Source organism: Antechinus flavipes, chromosome 6, assembly GCF_016432865.1.
Source record: "Antechinus flavipes isolate AdamAnt ecotype Samford, QLD, Australia chromosome 6, AdamAnt_v2, whole genome shotgun sequence".
NCBI lineage: Eukaryota > Metazoa > Chordata > Mammalia > Dasyuromorphia > Dasyuridae > Antechinus > Antechinus flavipes.
In genome coordinates, this window is record NC_067403.1 from 187,321,264 (window position 1) to 187,346,275 (window position 25,012).

Here is a 25,012-nt window from a genome sequence, read left to right on the forward strand (position 1 = left end):
ATAGAGATACAATTGGCACTTGAGTGAGATGAGTAGATTCATTTTTTACTTCCCCTTGTCAGTGGGGAGGGCAAATTGTAGTCACAGGGATGTCGCTAATATTAGATCTCTGGTGGATGGAGACACACACACACACACACACACACACACACCTATAAAAAATCTGAAGTCAGGAGGTTTCTCCCCAGGCTGCCCGTTTTAGACTCAGGTACAGAGGTTCAACTTCAAAGGGGAATCCTAAAAATGTAAATTACACGCGAGAAGTTTCAGAACTGATTTCCTGTCCTGTCTGGCCATCTTTACAATGGAAGGAGAAGTCAAGATTAGCGGAGAATCCTGAATTCACTGTTTAGGTCACATGCAGCAGGAGCATTTCAGAAATCAATAAATTTATATCTATAGACTTCAGGATGCCGCTTTGAGCCTAGGGAGAGCCACCCCCAGCCCTGCTTTTTTGTATTCACAAAATAGATAATGTGAATGACTGTATTTTGTGTGGTTAGGTAAAACTCAGCCTCCAGGAATGGGTGATTTATGTCTGTCCCCATATGTCTGTCCTTGCAATGAGAGATTTCTGTAAACTTGGTCCGAAGGCTAGATAAGACAAATTAGGCTGGCTTATGTCTGAACAAGTGATCTCCTCGATGCCCTGGGGTCTCAATACCTTCCTCCAAACATTCAGTGGAGGTCTGTGTTTCCCCATTCTTTCTTCTGCCCTTTTCCTTTTATCTGGTTAGAGTCAGTCTGTACTTCATTTAATCTGACCCAGATTTTTGCCCTTTGCCTCATTTCATAAAGATCTTGAATGATTTCTCTGTACTCCTTCCATGTGTCGGTCATCACAGTATTACAGCTTTACTTTCACAATAGTATTATTTGATTGCATTAATGCCCATTAAAGGTGCTGGGGCCACTGTGGTTATCTGTTTGTATTTTTAGTTTTGACAACACTTTCAGGGTATGCTCCTTACAGTAGAATGACTGAACCAAACTGCCCCTTGCCAGATTGCTTTCTGAAATGATTCTTCCAGTTTATTTTATGATTGTGCCCACAGTGAATGAGTGAATCCCATTTTGAAATGGTGCCGTAAGACTTTTAAAGTGGCATTTCCTTGATAAATAGTGAGGATTGTTCAAAATAATTTGAAATTTGATTTGAAAATGGTCTATTTGCCTCCTCTAACTACATATCCAGTGGAGGGAGGGGGATGTTGTAATGACAGTGGTCTGCATTCTACTTCAATTATGGAGACTACAATCTATCCACACAAGCTGCTCTTAAGTCTCTGGTCCATGTTGTTCTATACCGTTTGGTTGGTCAGGAAACTGTTGAGGTACCTGTTGTGTATACTAGATCACTGTACTGAGACAAAAATGAAACAGCCCCTTCTTTGGGGTAGGGATAAGAACACTATAGGCCCATATGATTAAATACAAATTACAGGCAGAATAAGTAAAAACAAGTCATTGGAGTTGAGGATGAGCTGGAACAGCAAGGGGACAAGACAAAGTCAGAAAAAGCTTGGTAAAAGAGATGACCCTTGGTTGAATTGTGATTAACAGAACCTAGAGATTCCAAGAGGAAGGGATACAAATTGTGGTGCACCTGTTCTACCATCAGCTAGGACAGGGGTACCTTTCCACGGACTCCACTACTCCTGAAAAGGAGGGAATATTCATGGCTAAATGGCTCTCCTCCCAATCCCTGAACAAAACATCCCTTCTTTGGCCAATATTGCCAAATCATGTCTTACACCCCTGGAGAATGAAAAGGCCTTGAAGGCAGAGCACAGTTCACTTTACTTTACCAGTATTCAGAAGAGGCGCTTAATAAATGCTTGTAGAGAGGGACAAGGACATAGAGGAATCCCACCCAGCATAACAAGAGCCATCAATTGGACCAGCAGCTCCAATTATAATGTTTGATCAGCAACTCTTTTGTTATAGTTTTTTTTTATTTCCATATAAATGTATGGTAATTCATGTTACCATACAAATCATAGTGGACATTATAAAACTTGCATAAAAATAGACGTTTAAAAGGTGAGATAAAGATAAAATAATATTTTATGCTGGCGGTGATAGAGAACCACTGTAGTTTACTGAGGAAGAAAATGATATGGTCAGAATTCTGCTGTGGGAAGATAGCTTCTGAGGCTGAAGGGAAGATGGACTATTGTGGGGAGAGACCTGGGACAGGCAGCCTCCTCCCTCTCAGCATCAATTGCCACAGTCCAGGTGTGAGAAAATGAGGGCTTGCATCAGGTTTGGCGCAGCATTAGAGAAGAAAAGGGGATGTGTTTGAGAGATGTCTTGACAACAGCCTGGATATAGGGGTGAGTGAGAGTGAGGAATCCAGGAGGAATTTCTAAGTTTGCAAGGAGTCCTGGTTTGCAAGCCTGGGTGACTGAAAGAATGTGGGAAAGAGTAAGAAATCTAAGCAGTTATTAAGCTCCTATTATATGCCCAACACTGTGCTGAGTTCTTGAAGAGCTCACAGTCTAAAGAAGTAGATAACAGATAGACAAAGGAAAGAAGACAAGCATTTATTAAGCACTTATTAGGTACCAGGCACTATGTAAAGACTTTATAAATATTCTCTTATTTGAGCCTTACAAGAATCCTGGGAAGTAGATGTTGTTATTATCCTCATTTTACTGATGAAGAGACTGAGACAGACAGAGTTGAAGTGAGTTGACTGGCATCACACAGCTAGAAGGCTCTAAGGTCATATTTGAACTTGATTCTCTCTCTTCAGATCCAGCCCTCTTTTTATTAAACATCTATGTATGAAATACTTTACAAATAGTATTTTGTTTGAGTTACATATGAACAAGATAGACCAAATAAATTGGATGTCATTTCTGAGGGGGAAAAATTATATCATGGGCTCTGAAATGTATTCACAGACCAGCCATACCTATTCCTCCTGTGACTCACTCTATCTCATCCAAAATACAAAGGGATGGAGTTCTTCCTCATGAGCACAGCGCCCATCCTCCAAGGGACACCTGCATAAGCCACAAGATGATCTGGTAGACAGGAGATGGGAAGGCTGGAAGGGGAAGGGCAGTTCCCCAGGGCATCTGGGCAGCTGTTCCTTCTATTAGGACCTGGTGAGCTTCTAACTACTCTAAGATTCCAACCCCCAGTTCCAGTGGAGGCTGGTTAGAAGGATGCTGAAGTACATAAAGGAAGGAATTCTGGGAGATAAGGGTAAGGATGATTATATTGATAATGAGACTGATGATTGGCTCTTGGGGGAGATTTAGATTATTCCCACCCTCTGATTTGTTGATCTCACACACACACACACACACACACACACACACCCTTTGGGGTCAAGGGATGGCTCAGCAGATGGTCTTCGCCTCTCTTCCAGAGACCATTTCTCTCTGTCTCTTCACAATCCATGAGCTGAACAGCAGTCGCCCCTTCTCTCACTATATAATGAGTCCATCTTTTTCCCCAGGCATTCATCTCCCTGACAATGAACTTTACCCCCAGGATAATCATTCATTCACAATCTGTTGGAGCCATCTCTTAGTCACAATGCACATCTCCAATCTCTTAGGAGATCCTCAACTTTAGTTTTTCTGAGACAATTTAACTGACTCACATACAACCCTATATCAGCAGAAAAATACTGCTGTTAAAGAAGTTGGGCCTTTCTTTCCAAAGAGAAGTTTAGGGTGTATAAATGATACTTCCTAAAAGAAATCCCGTCTTTCCTCTTCCTCTTCTCCATCTCTGAGCCCAGCTCACTGGCAATTTTCTGTATCTGTGCAAGGGAATATCTTGATGAGCCAGCTATTAGATGTGTCTGCTCACCTGCTTATCACAATCTCTATAACAGTCATTCTTCATCCACTTTGGTTTTCCTATGTAAATAGGTCAAATTCTTTTGAGTGGTTACAGACCTCATCCAGGAAGCTCTGAAATGTTCCAGGGCTCTAAGCAATCAATCACCATAATGTCGGAAGGTTCTCTCTAGATATTGCAATGGACAGCCTCCAGGAAAGTGATGAACACTTTTGGCAAGCTTATGTGTGTTTCAGGGGATTGTTGAACAAACTGTTCTCTGTTGTCACATATATGCCTTTGAGTTACTATTGAATCTAAAATCTAAAATCAGGGAGAAAAAAATGAAACCTACACGGTGGGGTCTTGTGTTCCTTAGACCTTGTAAACAATACTGGACCTAAAGGATGTCATTAGAGAAATGTCTTTTCCTTTATCAAAATTTTTGTCACAATGCCCTCAGTTTAGATGGAGGAGACTCTGAAATGATTATTCCCATAAAAAATAACTTCTATATAAGGAAAGTAGATATATGAATCCTGAGTTACTGGTACATTATTAATAATTTTTATTTTATTTTACTTTTTGTAAGGGTCAAGATGGTTTCCAAGCCTTTGGCCTCTTACCCTCTCAAATGCCTTGAGAAACAATTTCTCCACCCTTCTGAAATTTCATCTCCTCCAGGACAGATAAACTTTGTATATGCTTGGATTAATCTAGCTATACTTACCCACTTTATTTCCTGTTCTGTTCTATACCAAAGCTGCTAAAGGTTGCAATCCTATATGGGCTCTTGTAACTGAATGTGGGGGTTGTGAAACTATGATTTATTATCAGTAACAGTTTGATTTGTATACATATTTTATATACTTAAGTACCCAGTATTGCATTAAAGTCTCTCAGGCAAAAGGGGATCACAAATGGAAAAAAGTTTAAAAAGCACTCTACTATACCACTTCTTCCTAATGAAGTCCATTCAGGACCAGGACCTTCAACACCAGATTCAGTAGCTCCCCTGTCCTTGATGGTAGCAAAAGTCCAAAAACGTTCCAAAAATTCGAGTTCTTAACTGTTATTATACTCATCCCAGTTTTATCTTTCTATGTTCTCAGGATGAATATACTTAGTTCAGTCACCTAAAAAGCTTTCTGTAAACTTGTTTCTCCCACTGCTGGCTTTGACCATTTTATGAAGTGATACTACTCCTAATCTTTCAGCCTTTTTCCTCCTCCCTCAGACTTTATAAATGGTTTCTATTCTAAAATATCACTCTCCTTGATAAGTTTAGTAGGTGTTAACTAGATGAATTTGTTTTGGGATGTTTGGTCTCCTCAGTGCTAAATTGATTTACATAGAAATCATTTTCCCTATAAATGGTTTACTTTTCAATGTAAACATTTATACTTCCTAAGAAAATCGCGATAATCTGTGTTGATGTCCACAGTCTCAGTCATTTAGAAAAGAGAAAATCTAAGACCTTTTAAAAATAGGTCATATTTGAGTTGCTTTCTTTCAGATAATGAGATCTTAGTCTTATTATTTTTTAAAATCTGTTACTAGGTCTAATCTGGCTCTTAGCTCTAAGAAGTCAATGGTGTATACACAGTTGAGGTAGAAATTACATCCATAATGCCCATCAACTGGAGAATGCCTGGGTAAATTGTGGTATATGAATGTTATGGAATATTATTATTCTGTAAGAAATGACCAGCAGGATGAATGCAGAGAGGCTTGACGAGACTTACATGAACTGATGCTAAGTGAAATGAGCAGAACCAAGAGATCATTATATACTTCGACAACGATGCTGTATGAGGATGTATTCTGATGGAAGTGGATTTCTTTGACAAAGAGACCTAACTGAGTTTCAATTGATAAATGATGGACAGAAGCAGCTACACCCAAAGAAAGAACACTGGGAAACAACTGTGAACTATCTGCATTTTTGTTTTTCTTCCCAGGTTATTTTTACCTTCTGAATCCAATTCTCCCTGTGCAACAAGAGAACTGTTCGGTTCTGCAAACATATATTGTATCTAGGATATACTGCAACATATCTAACATATATAGGACTGCTTGCCATCTAGGGGAGGGGGTGGAGGGAGGGAGGGAAAAAATCGGAACAGAAGCGAGTGCAAGGGATAATGTTGTAAAAAAATTACCCTGGCATGGATTCTGTCAATATAAAGTTATTATAAAATAAAATAAAATATAAAAAAAGAAATTACATTCATAATGGTAAAGAATCACATGTGATCTCAAAACTCTTCTTGTAAAAACATATGGTACCCAAACCCAATCTCCAGGAATAGTCTGATCAGCATAAAGAGGAGCCATCACCTCTCAATTCCTAGATATCCTGCCTCTTAATGCAGCCCAAGATTGATTTAATTAACTGCTTCAGTTATAGTATTACCCTGCCATCCATTAATTTTCCCAAATTATTTTCAAACAAATTAGAAATTATGTCTCACTTATCATAGGGAAGCTTATATTTTCCATCCAAATCCAAGACTATATATTTGATTAAATTGTCAATCAATTAGCAGCATTCATCAAGTACCTATTCTATGCCAGAGCTTAGGTTTTACTGCTACAGAGTACAGGCTCTGTGCTAAGTGCTAAGAATAAAAAGGAAGGCAACAATGCTCCCTGATTTAAAGAACTCATCATCTAGTAAGGAGACAGCGTGCAAACAGCTCTGTACAAACAAGTTATATACAGAATAAATTGGAGGTAATTTTAACATTAAGGAGTGTTGAGAATGACTTCTGACAGAATGTGGGACTTCAGCTGAAAGGAACAGGAAGTCGGGGAAGCAAGGAGGCAGAGGTGAGAAAGTAGAGTGTTCCCAAATGAAAGACATCCAAACAAAATCCTCAGCCTCAGGAACTAGAATGTCAGGAGGCCAGTGGCATTGAATCAAAGAGTATGTGTAGGGGAATATGGAGTAAGAAGATTGGAAAAGTAGAAGGGGATAAAGTTATGCAGGGCTTGGAACATCAAATTATCTATGCATGTGATTTGAAAATAAAAGGTTTTAATAGTAATAAAAAAGGAAGAAAGAAATTTGGAGAGGAGCTGAACAAATCAAATAGGGAATAGTGGGAGCTGCAATAAGACCTAATTGAGATGACAATAACATATGTTTATGATGGGCTCATGGCAGGGACTCATGATTTCCTTCAGCTTGGAGTCATCTCCAATAAATTAATAATTTTAATAAATTAAAATAAAGGGACAAGAAATTTAAGGACAGAATGGAATATGATTCTGGAAGCAATAGGGAATCATGGGAATTTGTTGAGTAGAAGAGGGTGACTTGGTCATAGCTGTATATTGGGAAAATCATTTGGGGGGCTAAATAGAAGATGAAGTGGAATGGGAAGAGACTGGAGGCAGGAGATAACTTTTCAGATGTCGTGATTAATTTCTGATTTTCAGATATAATCAGAGACAGAAAGAGGAGAGAGAAGGAGAGGGGAGGGGTAAAGAGAGAGAGACCAAGACCGTTGGTATTTGGAGAAAGGAAACAGTATTAGTTGAACAATGAGATGAGAAGTCAGATTGCAAAGACATAAAGAATGAAAGAAAAGAAAACGAAAGCATCGGTGGACATGACTTTCTTTCTTTCTTTTTTTATTATAGCTTTTTATTTACAAATTATATGCATGGGTAATTTTACAGCATTAACAATTGCCAAACCTTTTGTTCCAATTTTTCCCCTCCTTCCCTTCACCCCCTCCCCTAGATGGCAGGATGACCAACACATGTTAAATATGTTAAAGTATAAAATACAAAATAAGTATACAGGATATGACTTTATTTTAAGGGTTAAGCCATGAAGAGAAAAAAGAAGTATAACTATGAGAACCAGCTAGGATGATAAGAATGAGTATTGTTTGTTTTTGTTTTGCTTTGCTTTGTTTGTTTTATGGGGCAGACATGGGCATGTTTGTAGGCAGTAGCCAATCAGCCAGGACACAGGAAGAAATTGAAGAAAAGTGAGGTCATGGGAATTATAGGGGACTCAATCTGCTAGAGGAGATGGGATAGCATAGGGTCATTTATGCATGTAGAGGGATGTACCTTGGCAAGAAGAATCACCTTTTCATCTGAGATGGGGTAAAGAAGGGGAAAATGGCCAAAGGCATATTAGCAAAATGAAATGTAAAAGAGAGGAGAAAAGGAAACTCTCAGTAAATGGCCTGATTTGTTTTCCAGGCCTGAATGAAGCATGAGATCCTCAGCTGAGAAGGTACAGGTAAAGGATTTTGTGAGAGGTTTACAAAAGAAAAGAAATTGGAACACAAGGTTTTGCAAGGGTGAATGCTGAAAATTATCTATACATATGTTTTGAAAAGAAAAAGTTTTAATAATAATAAAAAAGAAAGGAAGGAAGGAAAGTTTGGAGAAGAGGTTAACAAATCAAATAGGGAATAGTGTGAGCTGCAATAAGACCTAGTTGAGATGACAATAACATATGTTCATTGTGGGTTTAGGGCAGGGACTCATAATTTCCTTCAGCTTGGAGTTATCTGCATAGGATAAAGGGACCAGAAATTCAAGAACAGAATAGAATTGAACTGGTTCACCAGGGGTCAAAGTCACAGGGATAGAAGATGAAATACCATGGTGCAAAGCAAATATCTCCATTTTGTCTAGAACATAGAAGAGTGAAAGGGAATTATGGGAAATGGTGTTAATTTTCATTAATTTAATAATTAATAAATTATGGGAAATGAAAACAGAGAAGGATTTCAATGACAAGTTGGGAAGTTCGTATTCCTTTAACAAGGCATTGCCAAAATCAGATGGTTTTGTCCACCGAGGGAATGAAGAGTTGGAAGCAAGGAGACCCATTAACTAATAGATAGTTGCATTAATCCAAGAGAGGTGGTAAAGTTCTCACCTTGAGTGAAAATTGGGAGAATGAACAGGAGATGGATTTGAGAATGCTGGCCAGGTAACTTGGTCAATACTCAACAAGTGGATTATGGAAGTGAAAAGCAGGGAAGAACAAAGGCATTTTTGAGTTGTGAAAACTGGATAACTGAAAGGAAGATGATGCCCTCAAAAGAAACAGGAGAGGGAGAAAGAAGGTTAAAGTTAGGGGAAAGGATAAAAAGCTCATCTTGAGACATGTTGCATTTGAAATGTCTGAGAGACACCTATAATGTGAGTTTGGGGACTGCGGGCAGGTATGTCCAATGGGTTCTTGTTGATTCGGGATTTGAACTTAGAAAAGAGGTAAGGGTTGGATTTATGTATTCCAGAGTCATCTACTTAGAGATGAAAATTGAAGCCATGGAAAATGAGACCACTAAGAAAAAAGCTATAGAGATAGAAGAAAAGAGAATTCAAGCTGAGCAGATAAGATGTCAGCTGGCATGAAAAGAGCAAAGAGGTACAAATATCAGAGTGAAAGAGCAAATGCCAGTAATCCCCCTTGCTGAAGCCCCAAACGTGATGTTTTCAATAGTTTCTAAGAGAGAGACAGAGACAGAAAGAAGGAGAGAAAGAGAGAGAGAGAGAGACAGAAAGAGACAGAGAGACAAAGACAGAGAGAGGCAGACAGACAAAGACAGAGATAGAGACAGAGACAGAGAGAGAAAGACAGAGACAGACAGAAAAAGACACCCAGAGAATTAGAGAGAGAAACAGAGAAAGACAAAGACAGAGACAGAAAAAGAGAGAAAGGGGAAGAAAGGAAGGGAGAGAGAGACAGAGACACACATATGGAGAGAAAGAGAGAAGAGAAGAGAAGAGAAGAGAAGAGAAGAGAAGAGAAGAGAAGAGAAGAGAAGAGAAGAGAAGAGAAGAGAAGAGAAGAGAAGAGAAGAGGAGAGGAGAGGAGAGGAAAGACAGAAAGAGAAAGATAGAGACAGGGAGAAAGAGACAGAGAGACCAGAGATAGAGAGAAAGATGGAGACAGAGAGAGAGAGAGACAGACAAAGACACAGAGAGATAGAGACCCACAGAGAGAGACAGAGAAAGACAAAGACAGATACAGAAAGAAAGAGAAGAAAGGGGGAGGGAGAGAGAGATAGAGACACATATATGGAGAGAAAGAGAGAAGAGAAGAGAAAAAGAAAGAGAAAGACAGAGATAGAGAGGGAGAGGGAAAAAGAAGGAGAAAGGGAGGGAGAAGAAGGGAAGTATCATGGGAGCCATTTAAATGAGCAGAATCTAAGAGGAGGCGAGCAGGGTGTTGACTGACCAAAAAAAAAAAAAAATGTAAAAAGGTCAAGGAGGATGAAGGGCTGAGAAAATAGAAGCATGTTAAGTGATTCTGAGATCACTGGTGAATTTGGCCAAAAAAAAATTGAATGAGGTCAGAAAGGGTTTGCAAAGTGAGTAGGAGGTGAAGAAATGGAGGCAATGAATACAGACCACTTATTTCCTAGAATTTTAACTGTAAGGAAGAAAGAATATAAAGTTATAGTTTCCAAGGATGGCAGATTTTTCTTTGCTTGTTTTAAAGTGTGGGACACCTAGGCATGTTGGTAGCCTACAGAACAGGAATCTGATGATAACAACCAAAGATTTAAAATGAGGGCAGTAGCAGTGATAATTAAAGGGTCAGCCTTCCAGAGAAGATAGCAAAGGGATAAAATCAAGGGGAAAAGGAGAGAGATTGGCTTGGACGATGAGAAGGACCATCAGATACTAGAGAAAAAGAGGAGAAACTGGAGAATAAGCAAAATGCTTTTGAGGTGAGGGATTCCACAAACTATAAAGTATTAGAGAAGTTCTGCTACTGAGAGGGAATGGAAGAGTTGGCACAGGTGCTCTAAGGAAGGAAGGTAAGGTCTGGACAAATCACAGTGCAGGAAAAAGAAGGATTAGGGTACTATGATCAAGAGACGAGAATAATGGGTTTTTCTTTAGTGGATCCAGCCCACAAAGGACTGTGATTTCTTCCAAGAGACACAAATCCTCCAAGCCATAAGCAGGTAGTGACAATAACCAAAGTCTAGAAGTAGGAAAGGAGAAGGAAAGATACAGGAAAGTGTAGTTGAACACCTTGGTTATGGTCCAGACTAGAAAGGGAAGAGGAGTGATAGAGGGACAGAGCAGGGAACAGAGAAGTGACTAGAGGTCCTGGTCATCCCAAAGAATAAGATAGAGGCGGGGGAGGGGGGATCTGAAAGGTTTAGAGGCTGTCATCAGAGAGAAATTTTACATCTAGATCATGGAGCCGTGGTGCTCTTCCCTGTAAGTGGTTGAAGTACAGCAGTGGCCTTGGAAATGCTTAAGGAGGAAGTCAGTGTGGTTTAAGAGAAGTTGATGTTTGTGAAGTCTGCAGGTATGGGGGGGTGGGGGTGAAATGGCATGGATAACAAGACATCTGTGTCTAGGCTATTAGATAAAGGAGAAAAGCTGACATGAGGGTCAGCAGATTATTTCATATGACAAATTGACAGGTGACTGCAAGCACAATATGGTGGATAACTAAGTCAGATCCACAAGATCAAGAAGAGCCTTGGACTGATAAAACTAAAGAAGGAATCACAGCTCTAAATCCAGAAGACATGGTTGAGTCCATATGCCTAATGCTGACTGCCTGTAAGACTACAGGAACTTCCTCTTTTAGGCTTTTGGTTTTTTCATCTATAAAATCTAATCCACATTATCTATCAAACCTTTTATAACCATCTCTATCCCTAGTTCAGTCAATAACATTTCCCTGATCCATAAGGAAGGGAAATAAGTTAAAACTGATCTAGTTATAAAAGTTATCTTTTCTCTTCATCTAATGTTGCTATGGTCTGAAATTTTATATTTAGATCATGCATCCCTTTTGGAGCTTATTGTGAATTTTGGTCTCTACTTAATTTCTGCCGGATTGCTTTTCAAGTTTCCCAGCATTTTTTATTGAATAATGAGTCCATACCCCTGTAAGTAGCATCCTTGGGTTTAGTGAACATTGTGTCATCACATTTTTTTGAGCCTGGGTCTTGTTCTTTGGGTAACCTTTTTTTTTTTTACTTCTAACAAATACCATCTGACTTTATTGCTTTGCATTTCTATTTTAATCTGTTCTTCTGACATCCTCTTCTTCTATCCTTTTTTTATCCCTTAAGGAGAATCAGGGCAATGTAAAGGTAGAGAGGGACTCTCTAAGGAGAGAATTTTCCACCCAATACTCCTCTTTGAATTGACCTCCTATGGGCTGCCCACAACTATGGCAGAGCTTTGGAAAAGATCAGTAACCACACAAATAGGATTGGTCTGGCCACCCACACATGAAATTCTGTGGAGAGAAAGAATGTCTGTTGCCCAAATAAGGGCTTGCAATTGGATAGACACCCCATATATAGGGTTGGTCTATTCATATGGGGATCTGGCACCAACACACTGAGCCCAGGATTAAAGAGGAGGATGAGAGCAAACTAGATTACCCTCAGGTAATCATAAACTCTTTTGATGATCCAGTTCTTCTCCCAGAAATAAAGGACATCTTTTAATGCTGATGTTCTGCCAGTTCTTGTATATGGCTGTGAGATAAGGAATCCAGTGGTATCCAGAGGACTGAAAATGAACATCATTTAGAAAGAAGAAAGACATGTGGAGTGGATGGGATCACCTTCAACTTAGATATGAGAAGCAACACCAAAAGAATAGGAGCCAAGGAAATCATCAAGAAAACTGAAAGAAAGGGAAGATGGGTAGATCTCATGGTAAAAAGGAGGAATGAAGGGTTGACCACTAGAAGGGTTCATTTGCATCCTTGTAATGTCAAGACATAGATTGAAGGCTTCTAATATACTGGGAAGCCCTCTTGTCATAAACCTATCAAAAAAGATTTATGAAATTCATCCAAGATGATTAAGTACAGATAGATTTATGTCATTGGAAGGAATGGTCATGAGTCATAGGATTATATATTGAGAGCTGAAATGGACTGTGAAGGCCATATAGTCTCATAAGGAAATTAAGGCCATATAGTCTTTATTTTTTCTCATAAGGAAACTAAGGCAGAGGGAAGGAAAATGTCTTACCCCCGGTGACACAACCAAAAAAACCAGCATTTAACCCAATCCCTCTGGGTTCAGATACCATGATCTCTGTTCTACAGAACACTGATGTCTTCATCCATGCCAGTTCCAGAGTTAAGTCAACAACTGCTTCCTATGTTCCAGGTTCTGTGCTAAGGGCTGGATAGAGAAAGTTACCTGAAGAGCACTACTCAGTGTTCTCAATCTACTACATAGGTGGTCACCCAGGCAGCCCATGTATAGTAAATCTTTCCTTCAGGAGTTGGGGAACTTAAGAACACTGGGCCCCAGAGACCCCAATTCTAATTCTCTTCTGCCCCTGGCTGAGGCAGCAAAGGTCATCCTATTTTCAGGCTGGTCCTTCCATAGTGACATAGGCAATATTCCCCCTAACTCTGTGGTGAGCAGATGCCCCAAAGAGAGTTTGTCACTGAAGGGCAGAGGGTCTGCTTGGTAATCTGACAGAGTAAGAGGGAACAAAAACCAGAGAAATAGCCCTTCCCCTTTCTTCCACTCGAAGTTTGTATCCTGGTCTCTGTCAAAGGATGGATCCCCAAGTACAAAGTGATGTCACTGCATTCCATGCAATGTCCCCCATACCTATGAGTTTATGGGCTGTCTGCACCTTCTCAGCTAGACAGCACCCTGAGGCTCAGAGACATTAAGATAATTACTCAGGCTTCCACAGGTACTCAGTGCTGGCAGTGTGATTTGAAGCCTGACTTCTCCAAACTTCAGTCCCAATGCCATGGTGTCCTTCATCCACCAGAGCTGCAGCAACAGCTCCTAATTTAGAGGGGTAACCTTCCATAGACATATTTATAAACAGCTTCTCACAGGGATCTGAACCCAAGTTCTGTGTGAGAAGTCCAACTCACTCCTTGCCTTTCTAGAGTCCTCCATTCCCACTGCCTGCCCCTGAGGCAAGATAATGGTACAAGAAACCTCACGAATACCAACTAAATTTAAGCCGATTCATAGCTGTGGGGAGAAACCTTTTGTTTGGGACAAATTTGGTTATGTAACTCTAAAGCATGAGCACTGCCATTTATGATTGAAATGGACAACATTCAATTTGCAAGCCAGAGGGCATACCTCTTCCCCTCACATCCCCCCATTCACCCTAGGATGCAATTTCCTTCATATTTGCAAGAGACAAACAGGCCAGATTTATCCAGCTACATGGAGTTGACCGAGTGCTTTCCTTCCTCCAAATCACCTGGGTGTGGAGGGGAAGGGAGAAGGCACCAGGCTTGGAGGCTGAAGGCTGGTTCAAAGCCTAGTCTGAGATCCTAATTAGCTGGATTAGCTGTTCTCTTCTCCAAGCCTCATCTGTTGGATGACACAACACATGCCTGACACTCAGTAAACTCACAATAAATGCTCGGGAACTGACTGACATTTTCTTGGGACCCGTTAGTCCCTAGTGGTATAAGAAATTAGAGCAAGGATTATTTTAACTTTATTTAGGTTGGGTTTATAGAGAGTTGTATGTTTGATGAGTGTTTGAGAAGAGGAAGAATAATCCATCCTCATTTCCCCCTATCTTTGACCCATTCTGAACCCCAGATGCTCCATCACAATCTGCTGTGATGGGGTCCCCCAGCCAGGCAGCAAGATGGGATTCAGAAGGAAGCTTCAGGAGGGAAGTGGAAAGACTCTAGAAGCCTGGCCATACCAAGGGAATACCTTTCAAGGCTGAAAGGGTGAGCACACCTCACAGAGGATGGGGTACATACAGGACCATGTGGGAGTCAGCTCAGACTAAAGAGGTGACTTCAATTTTCAATGTGCACATTTATACTTCAGAAATACTGAGGCTTGGTTTGTTTCTTTGTTGATTGCTTAGACTTAAGAAAGTGATGGAGAAAAATTTCAATAGTGCAGATTAAACTTCAAAATGTATCACGTTTGGGTTTTTCCCCCTTCAAAAGCTGATTGTTAAACATTTACCACCAGCCCCCTGGGCTTGGCCCTGAGTATTCTACCTGATTCTGCTTTTCCTGACTAGCTGGAGGGGGCTGGGATGGTCTGGGGAGGTTTTGGCTCATGGGAGCCTCCATCTCAGCAGACCCCACAGCCTCACCTCTACTGAAGCTCTGGTGACTGAACTCATGCTCACACAAAGTGAGACCCACCCCCTCCATCCACTGAGAATGCTAGGATGGTGTGCTCTCACTCAGAAAGGGCTGACACCCCAGTGTCCCAAGGGAACCCTCCGCACTGACTTCATTCTGAGTCAGACAAAATGCTGAGGATTGTGGGAAAAGGTGTTTTAAAAGTCATCAAAGAAACTCCAAATGGCTCTGTTTGTTTGGTGCAGCCCAGGGAAGGAGCTTAGCCCTCTAGAAAGGAAGAGCTTTCATACCCCTCCCTTCCTCCTTTCCCCTCAGAAGGTCCTTCTGAGTTCAAATGAGGACAGTGGCAGGGGCCTCCATGGCTACTCTACTCCCCTTTATTGATGGCCAGACAATGACAGTGATTCCTAATCTGGAAGCCCAAATGCAATTCTTATACAAGGGGAGCAGGAATTTGGTGTGAGTAGTATTTCTGGTTCAAGAAGTCACAATTAGAGATGTCTTTTAGGGACCTCAAATTCTGCAATGAGCTCCTGACAGGCAGAGCACATTGTGAAGAGTCTGTACCCTTTGAAAATGGGTAATAATAATAATAAAGGATTGGATTTACATAGTCAAGCAAAGCCTAAATTCAGGAACAAGACCTTCATGTTACCCCAGAAGAAAAGAGGCACAAGGACTGGAAGGGAGAAGTGTGCACCCCAGTAGGAAGCCCAGGGGGTGCCTGTGAAGGCTGAGGAAGCCAAGGCTAGGGCCAGGAGCTGCTCATCAGATCTCAGCATCTGATTATTGGAATCTTAATAGAAGGCCTTTTCAAGGTCTATATTTTCATCTTGACCTGGGCTTCTTAGCAGGACAGTAAGATGTGGACAGTGCTTCCCAGAAGCCAGAGAACCCAGCCTGTTAGAGAGCACTTCTGGATGCTCCTGCTCCTCCTTCCCTGTCTGGCTCATGAGGGAGGTTTTAAGGAGTAAAGGACATGAGCATAGACCCCTTGGGCATCCTTCAGAGAAGAAAACTGAGACTCAGAAAGGAGAACTAATGTGACCATAGTACACAGACACTGCTGAGGCGTAAGAAGTCTATCTGATATCTCCAATAGATATCAAAGCATCAGTAAGCAAGATTTCTGCCTCTCCCATACCCCCAATAATTCAGTCACTTCCACTAGTGGGTTGGGACATAGAGAGCTACAAAGTCAAATTTTGGGAGTCTTAGCCTTGAAATCACAGGATGGAGGACTGAAAGGGACCTTGTCAGTCATCCAATCCAATATCCTTGTAGGACAAATGAGGAAAATGAGGCCCAATGAGAGATGCCCCAAGAACTCCCAACTACATTTTCCACTCTGATATTTCCCAGCTCTGTGACCATGATCCCTTCCAGAAGCGCTGTGATTGGGGATCCTTTACCCTTCGAATCTCATTTCCACATCTGTATAATGGACATAATAATACTAATTTTGAGAAAAGCTTTATCACCATATTACTAGGTTGTGGTCAAAAGGGCCCCTTATCAATTTTTATAGAAAAGAAAATTGTTCCAGTTAACTCATGGTGCCGAGGTTGATCAAGTATATCATAACTATGCAGAATCAATGCTGCATCTTGGGTAGTCCTGGTAAGGGTCGGAGAGATAAAAACAAAAGGTTCCTATCTCCCTGCCCATCGTCTACTCTAAAAATGAATTTGGCCTCTAAGAGAGTGGAATTTATTGATATGAGAAAGTCTTGATCTTTTAAATAAATGTATTGATTTTTATGTTGCTATCATCTCTGTTTATGTTGTTCTCTTTGTCAATAATTTTATTTTACAAAATTTTTTTCTAATACAATTAGACAAAACAAACCAAAACATTGGCCATGTATCACAATGTCTCATTCCACATCTATAGTCTATCAGAAGTGACTGTTCCAAACCTTCTCTTCTCTCCCACCTCCTAGTCAAGTTGAGCATCTCTCCTCCTCCTTTACTGAGGAAATAGTGTATTATACAATTGATTGTACAAGATGGGAGCACTCAGCATGGCGTGCCCTCATCAGAGAAGGTGCTGTGTTCTATGAGCAAGGTAGGATTGAATTAGCCCAGAAGAAATGAAAGATGTGTAAAGTTAGAGAAGTCACCCACATATTCACAAGGACTATTTGTCTCCAAACTGTGTCAGAGTATTCCGAGAACTTGTTGGTTTGATTGGCTAAAGTCAGATACACTGTAATTAGACTTTTAACATAGTAATGGTCCCCTTTGACAGCAAAAGATACCAAATTCCCTCTTCTCCCCTTTTCTGTAGCACTTTAACAGCACCTCTTCTTCTCTTCTCACTCTTTATTCCTGCCTAGGAAGATGGGAGCTTTCCCCTCACCAATACCCATCTTCCCACAGGTGCCCCTGAGCCTGCTTCTCTAGATTTCTCCAGCAGATCGTCACCACAATTAGCCCCTTTTACTCTCTAATTATCAGTCTCTCCCTATCTACTCATTTCTTCTCTATTCCCTATAAACATCCTTGTCTCCATTCTTAAATAAGTCTCCATAGCTCCTCCCATCTCCTCAAAATATTGATCTTTCCTTTCTTTGTCCATCAAACTCCTAGAGGAAAATTAATTTTTTTTCTTTATTTTTTTTTATTTTTTATTTTTTTTATTTTTTTATTTAATGATTACTTTATAATGACAACATTGTTCCTTGCACTCGTTTCTTTTCCGATTTTTTCCCCCTCCCTCCCTCCACCTCCTCCCCTAGATGGCAAGCAGTCCTTTATATGTTGGATATGTTGCAGTATATCCTAGACACAATATATGTTTGCAGAACCGAACAGTTCTCTTGTTGCATAGGGAGAATTGGATTCAGAAGGTATAGATAACCCGGAAGAAAAACTAAAATGCAGATAGTTCACATTTGTTTCCCAGTGTTCGTTCTTTGGGTGTAGCTGCTTATGTCCGTCATTTATCAATTGAAACTTAGTTAGGTCTCTTTGTCAAAGAAATCCACTTCCATCAAAATATGTCCTCATACAATATCTTTGTCGAAGTGTATAATGATCTCCTGGTTCTGCTCGTTTCACTTAGCATCAGTTCATGTAAGTCTCGCCAGTCCTCTCTGTATTCATCCTGCTGGTCATTTCTTACAGAACAATAATATTCCATAACATTCATATACCACAATTTACCCAGCCATTCTCCAATTGATGGGCATCCATTCATTTTCCAGTTTCTAGCCACTACAAACAGGGCTGCTACAAACATTTTGGCACATACAGGTCCCTTTCCCTTCTTTAGTATTTCTTTGGGATATAAGCCCAATAGAAACACTGCTGGATCAAAGGGTATGCACAATTTGATAATTTTTGGGGCATAATTCCAGATTGCTCTCCAAAATGGTTGGATTCGTTCACAACTCCACCAACAATGCATTAGTGTCCCAGTTTTCCCGCATCCCCTCCAACATTCATCATTATTTTTTCCTGTCATCTTAGCCCATCTGACAGGTGTGTAGTGGTATCTCAGAGTTGTCTTAATTTGCATTTCTCTGATCAATAATGATTTGGAACACTCTTTCATATGAGTGGTAATAGTTTCAATTTCATCCTCTGAAAATTGTCTGTTCATATCCTTTGACCATTTATCAATTGGAGAATGGCTTGATTTCTTATAAATTTGAGTCAGTTCTCTATATATTTTGGAAATTTTTTTAAAAAACCTCTTATACATTTTTTTTCTCTATCTCCTCTTATTTTTTTAACTCTTGGAACTTGACTTCTGTCCTTACAATGCAATTGACTGTTCACTCAAGTTATCTCATTACCAATTATTTTTCCCTTCATTCTAATACTTCCCCAACACTGATGATCACTCTCTCCTCAGGAATATTTTCTTGCCTCTTGGTTTTCTCAATACTGCTCTCTCTCTCCAACCACTATGACCATGACTTCTCAGTGTCTTTTATTGAATGAATGTCTATCATATCCCCTGGCTGGCTGTGAGTGAATGTATTCCAAGACACAATTTTTTTCTCCCCTCTTCCTTCTCTCTCTGTCTCTCTCTGTGTGTTTCTCTCTGTCTCTCTCTGTCTCTCTCTGTCTCTCTCTGTCTCTTTCTCTCTCTCTCTCTGTCTCTCTCTCTCTCTCTCTCTCTCTCTCTCTCTCTCTCTCTCTCTCTCTCTCTCTGTCTGTCTCCATGAAGTCAGCTCCATGGTATCATCCCAATCTGCTCCAAAAAGGAAGGTTCCACTGCTTTGGAATTTCCTGCCTCCCTGAGACTAATTGGACAAATTAAAGACTGGGGAGACCAATTAAAAAGGCAGGATCTACAAGCTGTCACAGTGTGTATGAAAGCTATGGAAAACATTTAGCAAAAATATAGAAACAAGATCTGTGATTTCATTTAAATGGGAAACTCTCACGTGAGTAGATTTCCTTTACCAATGCAGAATGGCATCTTTATTGGGAATTGCACAGAACACAGAGAGCTTAAGTTAATTTCCTATTTTTTTTTTTGGCAAGGCAATTGGGGTTAAGTGACTTGTCCAGTGTCACACAGCTGGCAAGTGTTAAGTGAGGCTGGATTTGAACACAAGTACTTCTGATCTGAGAGCCAGTGCTTTGTCCACTGCTGCCCCTTAAGTGACTTTCTGAAGGTTATATGTATCAGAGATAGGATTTGAACTCAGGATTTTTAAGCTCTTTATCTGTTGAATCATACTGCCTTTCATTTGGAATGTTGTGGAACTGTTGTTGTTGTTGTTGCTGTTTAAACACCTCTCTAAGTTAACATTCATAGCCTTGTTTAATTACTCCCAAACTTTGAGATTTAATTGACTCTTGGATGTGCATCTGTCCCTAAGTCTTCTGTCTTTCTTACAGCTGTGGAAATGATGAGAACTTCTCTGCTCCTCTTCTGATGCTTTTGATGACTTAATCCCATCTCCTCGGGTGCCCCTTGGATTAGAAAAATCCAGGGTCCCCTGTTGGACTGCAGGGACATGTCTGTGGCCGTCAGGAAGCGGAGCTGGGAAGAGCACGTCACTCAGCGGATGGGATTGCTCCTTCATCCGGATGCTCCGACCCCAACATGCCACCATGGGCTGGTAGCTGATAGCTTGCATACAAGCATGGAAAAGGAAGGGGCTCTGCCTGGGGGCCACCACCAGAGGTGGGCATCCCTGCCAGATTGCTGCCAGGCCTCCGAGCTGTCCAGCTGCCCTGAGCAGCTCCTAGGAAATGTTTCAAGGGAACTGGATGAAAATGACACTTGTGATGGGGAAGAAGGCCTCCTTTCCCTGGAAGCCAGCACAGAAACTCTGGTCCATGTATCTGATGAAGAGAGTAATCCAGAGATGAATTTGAGTGCTGTGAACCACTGGCCAACCAGAGATAAGGAAACAGCAGGTCAGTGGAGACTGAATGGAACAGGTACTTTTGTAAAGACACCACCAGGTCCTGAGGAAGATCAGGAGTTGCCTGTCTCTTTGGGGTCCTTGGAGATAGCCAGTGAATCTGATCATGAGTCTAGTCTTACAGAGGAGAGTAAAAAGAATTGGGACCCTAATAGGGACAACCAAGAGCTTGGCAGTGATCTCAGGATAAGTCAAGTCAAAGAGGCACCCAAAGCAGATTTCTCAGAGTCTCTGAGTGCAAATGAAATTCTGCCTGAGAAACAGTTGCTCCATTCTGCTGTGATTGCTCAGCAACGGAGGAAATGTGCTGACACCATCAAAGATAGGAATGAGAGGCGTACTGGTGAGTCCCTACAGGATGAGTTCTCTACCTCTCACTGTGCCGGGAAGACACAACTACAATCAGAAGATTCTGAAAGCTGCTTTGGGGAGTCTCCCTGTTGTCTCCACCCTCTGGATAAAAGTGACGTCACACGCTTGCACAGCGACCCTCAAAACAAACATCCCTTGGATGCTGGCTCCAGAGAGGATGTGCCCTCGGAACATGGAACGCTTCCCATGACCACTGGGGAATTGTGTGTTGGGCAAGTCACTCTTCGAGAAAAAAAGGTAAGACCCATGCACGGACAAGGTTATTCTGTAGTCATAGGTCTTGAAAATTTTCCCAATGTGAGCCAGCTTATTACTCAGCTTGAATGTAAATGATACCAGAAGAATTATCCTGGTTTCTTAGACAGCTGTTTGTTTGGTTGCTTTGCAAACTTCAGGGTTTTCTATTGGTTTGATCTACAGTATATAGTTGGTGCGTTGAACATTGTTTCATCCTGGTTTTAAAAAAAATATTTTGATGCATGTTTGGTAAAGATCCTGTATTTATTACTGTGACATTACAGAGTTGAAACAGACCATAGAATTATCTAAAAATAATAGTATTAACTAGCATTTATGTAGCACTACTATGTGCCAAGCAAATATTTCCTCATTTCATCCTCACAACTGGAAGATAACTGTTATTCTTACCCCCACTTTACAAAAGAGGAAAGGAAGGCAAACAGGAGTTAAGTAACTGTTCCACGATTACACAGCTAGTGAGTGCTTGAGGCAAGATTGGAACCCCAAGATCTTCCTGACTATAGACCTAGCACTCTATGCACTATGGTACCACCTAGACTGGTATCTCACCCAATCCAGGCTCACTCAATATTTCCTTTTAAAATACCTCCAACAAAGGACCACTGAGCTTTTGTTTGGGGGCTTCTGAGGAACAAGATCTCACTATCTTCCTCTCTCAAGGCAGCCCATTCTACTTTAAGGCAGCTCAAAATGATAGAGAACTTTTCCTGAAATCAAGACAAAATTGGCCTCTTTGTGACTTTCTCCCACTGCTTTTGATTGTCTGGTGATAAACTGAACACATTTAATCCCTCAACCACGTGGCAGCCTTTCCAGTATTTAGAAACAGTTATCCTATATCCCCCATAGCTTCTCTTTTCCAGGTGTAAGTTTCCTAGTTCCTCCAACTAATCCCCATGTAGCCCATGACTTTGAGGTGGTTCACCTCAAGCTGGGTGCTCTCCAGCATATCAATGGACTTCCAAAAATCTGGTGGCCAGAGCTGACTGCCATAATCCCTGGTGGATCTTTACCAGAACAGAATCCTGAAGATTTCCCAGTTCAATTCAACATTTATTAATTGACTTGTATTGTGATACTGTATCGTGCACTTCAATTCAAACAGAAAATTGAAATGATCCCTGTTTTCAAAGAGTTTACATTCTGTGAACGCAAGTATATATTCCATTTTTTTAAATGTACCTTAACATTAAATTAAGTGGATTGGTGGCCAAATGGCACCAATGATCCACATGGAAACCTCCAAATCTTTTTTCAACTGCTATCTGATCACCCCTACTCTTCTTCAAATGGTAAAATTGATTTTTTTTAATCTGAGTGTAAGATGTCATCTTTACTCCTATCAAATGTCATCAGATGTTCTTACCTATCTAGCTCTAATCATATATTCTATTGCTTCCCAATGTGGAAGTTCTGAAATTTTAATAACCATGCCACCTGGAACCTTCAGTTAAGTAAACGATAAAAAAATGTTAAGGATAACAAGACCAAGAATAAATCCCTGGACATTTCCCCAGAAACTTCCTTCCAATTTTGCAACTATCTATTAATGATTATTTTTTGGTTCTGACAGTCAGCCAAGTTCATTATATCTAGATAGATCATCCTCCTCTTCCTCCTCTCTATCTGGTCCTTGTGGTGAGCATCTTATTCACAAAGGCAGTGCAACAAAATAGAGAGGAAAAAAACTCTTTGAATTTAAAATCAGAATACCTCATTCTGAATTCTAGGCTCTGACACTATGTGTCTTTTTGAAATCCCCTTGTTAACTGGGATCTTATTTGCAAAAGATTAGAGGGTTCAATGAAATGATTTCTAAGGTCTCCTGTAGCCTACATTTCTCCTAAATGACTTGGTCCAAAATTTTGAAGAAATTAAATCTCCACTGGGCACTTTTAATATTGATGGAATTAATATTTAACTTATCCATGAAATATCCACAATCCCCTTGTCTTCAGAAAGAAACAGGGACCATTCTTCATTTTAGTATTTCTTTTATCATTATGCTTTGTTCCCTTCTCCATTGATAGTTAAGTACATTGAGTCATCAGGACAGTGATATCAGTTGTTACTTTATAAAAGAACAGTAACTTTCATATTAACCTAACAACCATTAGAACATAAGCTCCTTGAAGGCAGACACTAGCTTTCTTTTAGTTTCTATTTGTATTCTTGGTGCTTACCACAGAGCATGACACACAACAACAACCTAATGGATGCTTAATGTAAATCGATTGTTCATGCCACCTTATGAGAAGCAAATCTTTTCATACTTTCTCTTTTGGTGCTTTTTGAACTTTGTGCCTGAGAGTTGGGTCAGAATTCAGACAATTTTTCCTGAACACCCACTAAGTTTCTTCTTCCTCTAGGCTCATTCTTCACAGACATGACCTTCTCCAGTTATTTCCTGTCTCAGGAATTTTAAGAAGTGCTTCCATTTCTGAAGTACTTTGGCCTCCTCACACTGAGTCTATGAGATTGATAGTACAAGGATGTTTGTCCAGAAGGAAACTGGATCCTCGAGAAGAAAATAACTTGCCACATAGTTATCAGGTCAAGACTGAGACCTGAAATCAGTTTTTCCAATTTCACGACTAATGTTCTTCCTCCAGAATAAGCTGCCTTCATAGTTTCTTCTTTTAACTTTCTCTGATGCCCATTGCTGTTATAGAAATATGGAAGGGTGACCTTTTTGCCAAGAGCAAGATCTCCTTCCTGGTTTCTCTCTCCCCAAAGGTCAGCTGGGTAGCTTAGGAGAGAGATCTGGATTTGTATTTGGGAAATAACTGAGTTCAAAGTCTGCCTCAGTCCTTTAGAAGCTGTGTGACCTGGGAAAGTCACTTAACTTATCTGACCTTCAGTTTTCTTTCTTGCAAAATGAGAAAACTACTTTTTAAGGTGATCAGGAATGCCCAATGAAGTAATATATGAAAACTATATAAAAATAAAAGTGCCATGTAAAGTTGGTGCTCACAGTATTATTCTTGTCAGGTAGAGAAATGTGGTTTTTCTAAGCTAGGGTTACTAATAACTTTAATAGACTATGTGTGTCAGGATCAAGGTTGTCTTAGCCCAGTATTTGCCATATGACATATTCCCCTTGTGTGCCCTGCTTCGGAACAAAAAACCTGATGGGATCCCTTTAGCTACATTTTTCAGAAGACTCTTAGTGTTCCATTGTTTCAGGAGAAGTACAGAAATACCACCAGCCGTCACTTCTCTGGGACCTTCTGAGCCCCAAGGCAGGAAAGAGACCCTCCCCAGCTTCCAAGAAAAGTTCTTGGGATCTTGAAAATGGGATCTTCCCCATATGAAAATGAGTAGTCCTACTGAGAATACAGTGAATGAATTCTTTCTGCAAGGACTAAAGCAGTAGAGACACTTCTTTTTCGCCCTGTGGAAAGAAATCATGCCTTCTCCATGGGCAGGACCTTCTCCAGTCATTTCCTGGAGATGCTGGATTGCTAAGAATTCTGTCGTGTCAAAGATATTGACTGTGGTTTGGCGGTGGATTCATTTGAAAATAACCTGAAAAGGGATGACTCAATTGTAGGTGACAAAAAAGAAGGCGTGGGAGGCCATGGTCCTTCAAGACACATCCCTTAGTCCTTGATGTCATATTTTATTTTGTCAAACTAGGCTGTATCCACTGAAATGGAGCCCAGATGGAGAGGAGAATAGAAAACATACCACAATTGGTGGTGGAAGGAAATTGAGAATGTTTCCTATAAGAGAGAAGAAAATAGGCAGGCAGCCATGATAGTTGCCTCCAAGCATTTCCTCTACCTAGGCCTAGAGTGCAGAATTAGCAATGGTGAGGAGAGGGAATCAAATTCTGCTGGAGAAGATAAGAGAGGATGAAACTAATGGCATACAGAGACCAAGGGGGAAAACTACCTTTTCGTCTGAGACGACATAAAGGAGGAGAGAGTATCAAAATAGTAGCAGAGCATTTTGAGATGAAGGGAATGGAGAAGAAATTCATGAAGAGTAGCCTCAGTTTTCACCATAAAGTTAGAAGCCAGGTCCCTGACTGAGAGATTGGGAGGGAAGAGAAGGAAAAGAAGGAGAAAGTAGAGGCAGATGAAAAGAAGGATGAAGAGGAG

At 40.6% G+C, this 25,012-nt stretch overlaps 1 protein-coding gene across 1 annotated transcript in view; it reads left to right on the forward strand.

Moving 5' to 3' along the window:
- Positions 1-19,784: 19,784 nt before the first annotated feature.
- DLC1 (DLC1 Rho GTPase activating protein) overlaps positions 19,785-25,012 on the forward strand; it is a 206,540-nt gene continuing 201,312 nt past the window's right edge. Inside the window, exon 1 of the mRNA XM_051965913.1 lies at positions 19,785-20,882. Coding sequence (XP_051821873.1) covers positions 19,860-20,882 — 1,023 coding nt within the window. The 5' untranslated portion in view covers positions 19,785-19,859. The remainder of the gene's footprint in view (positions 20,883-25,012) is intronic.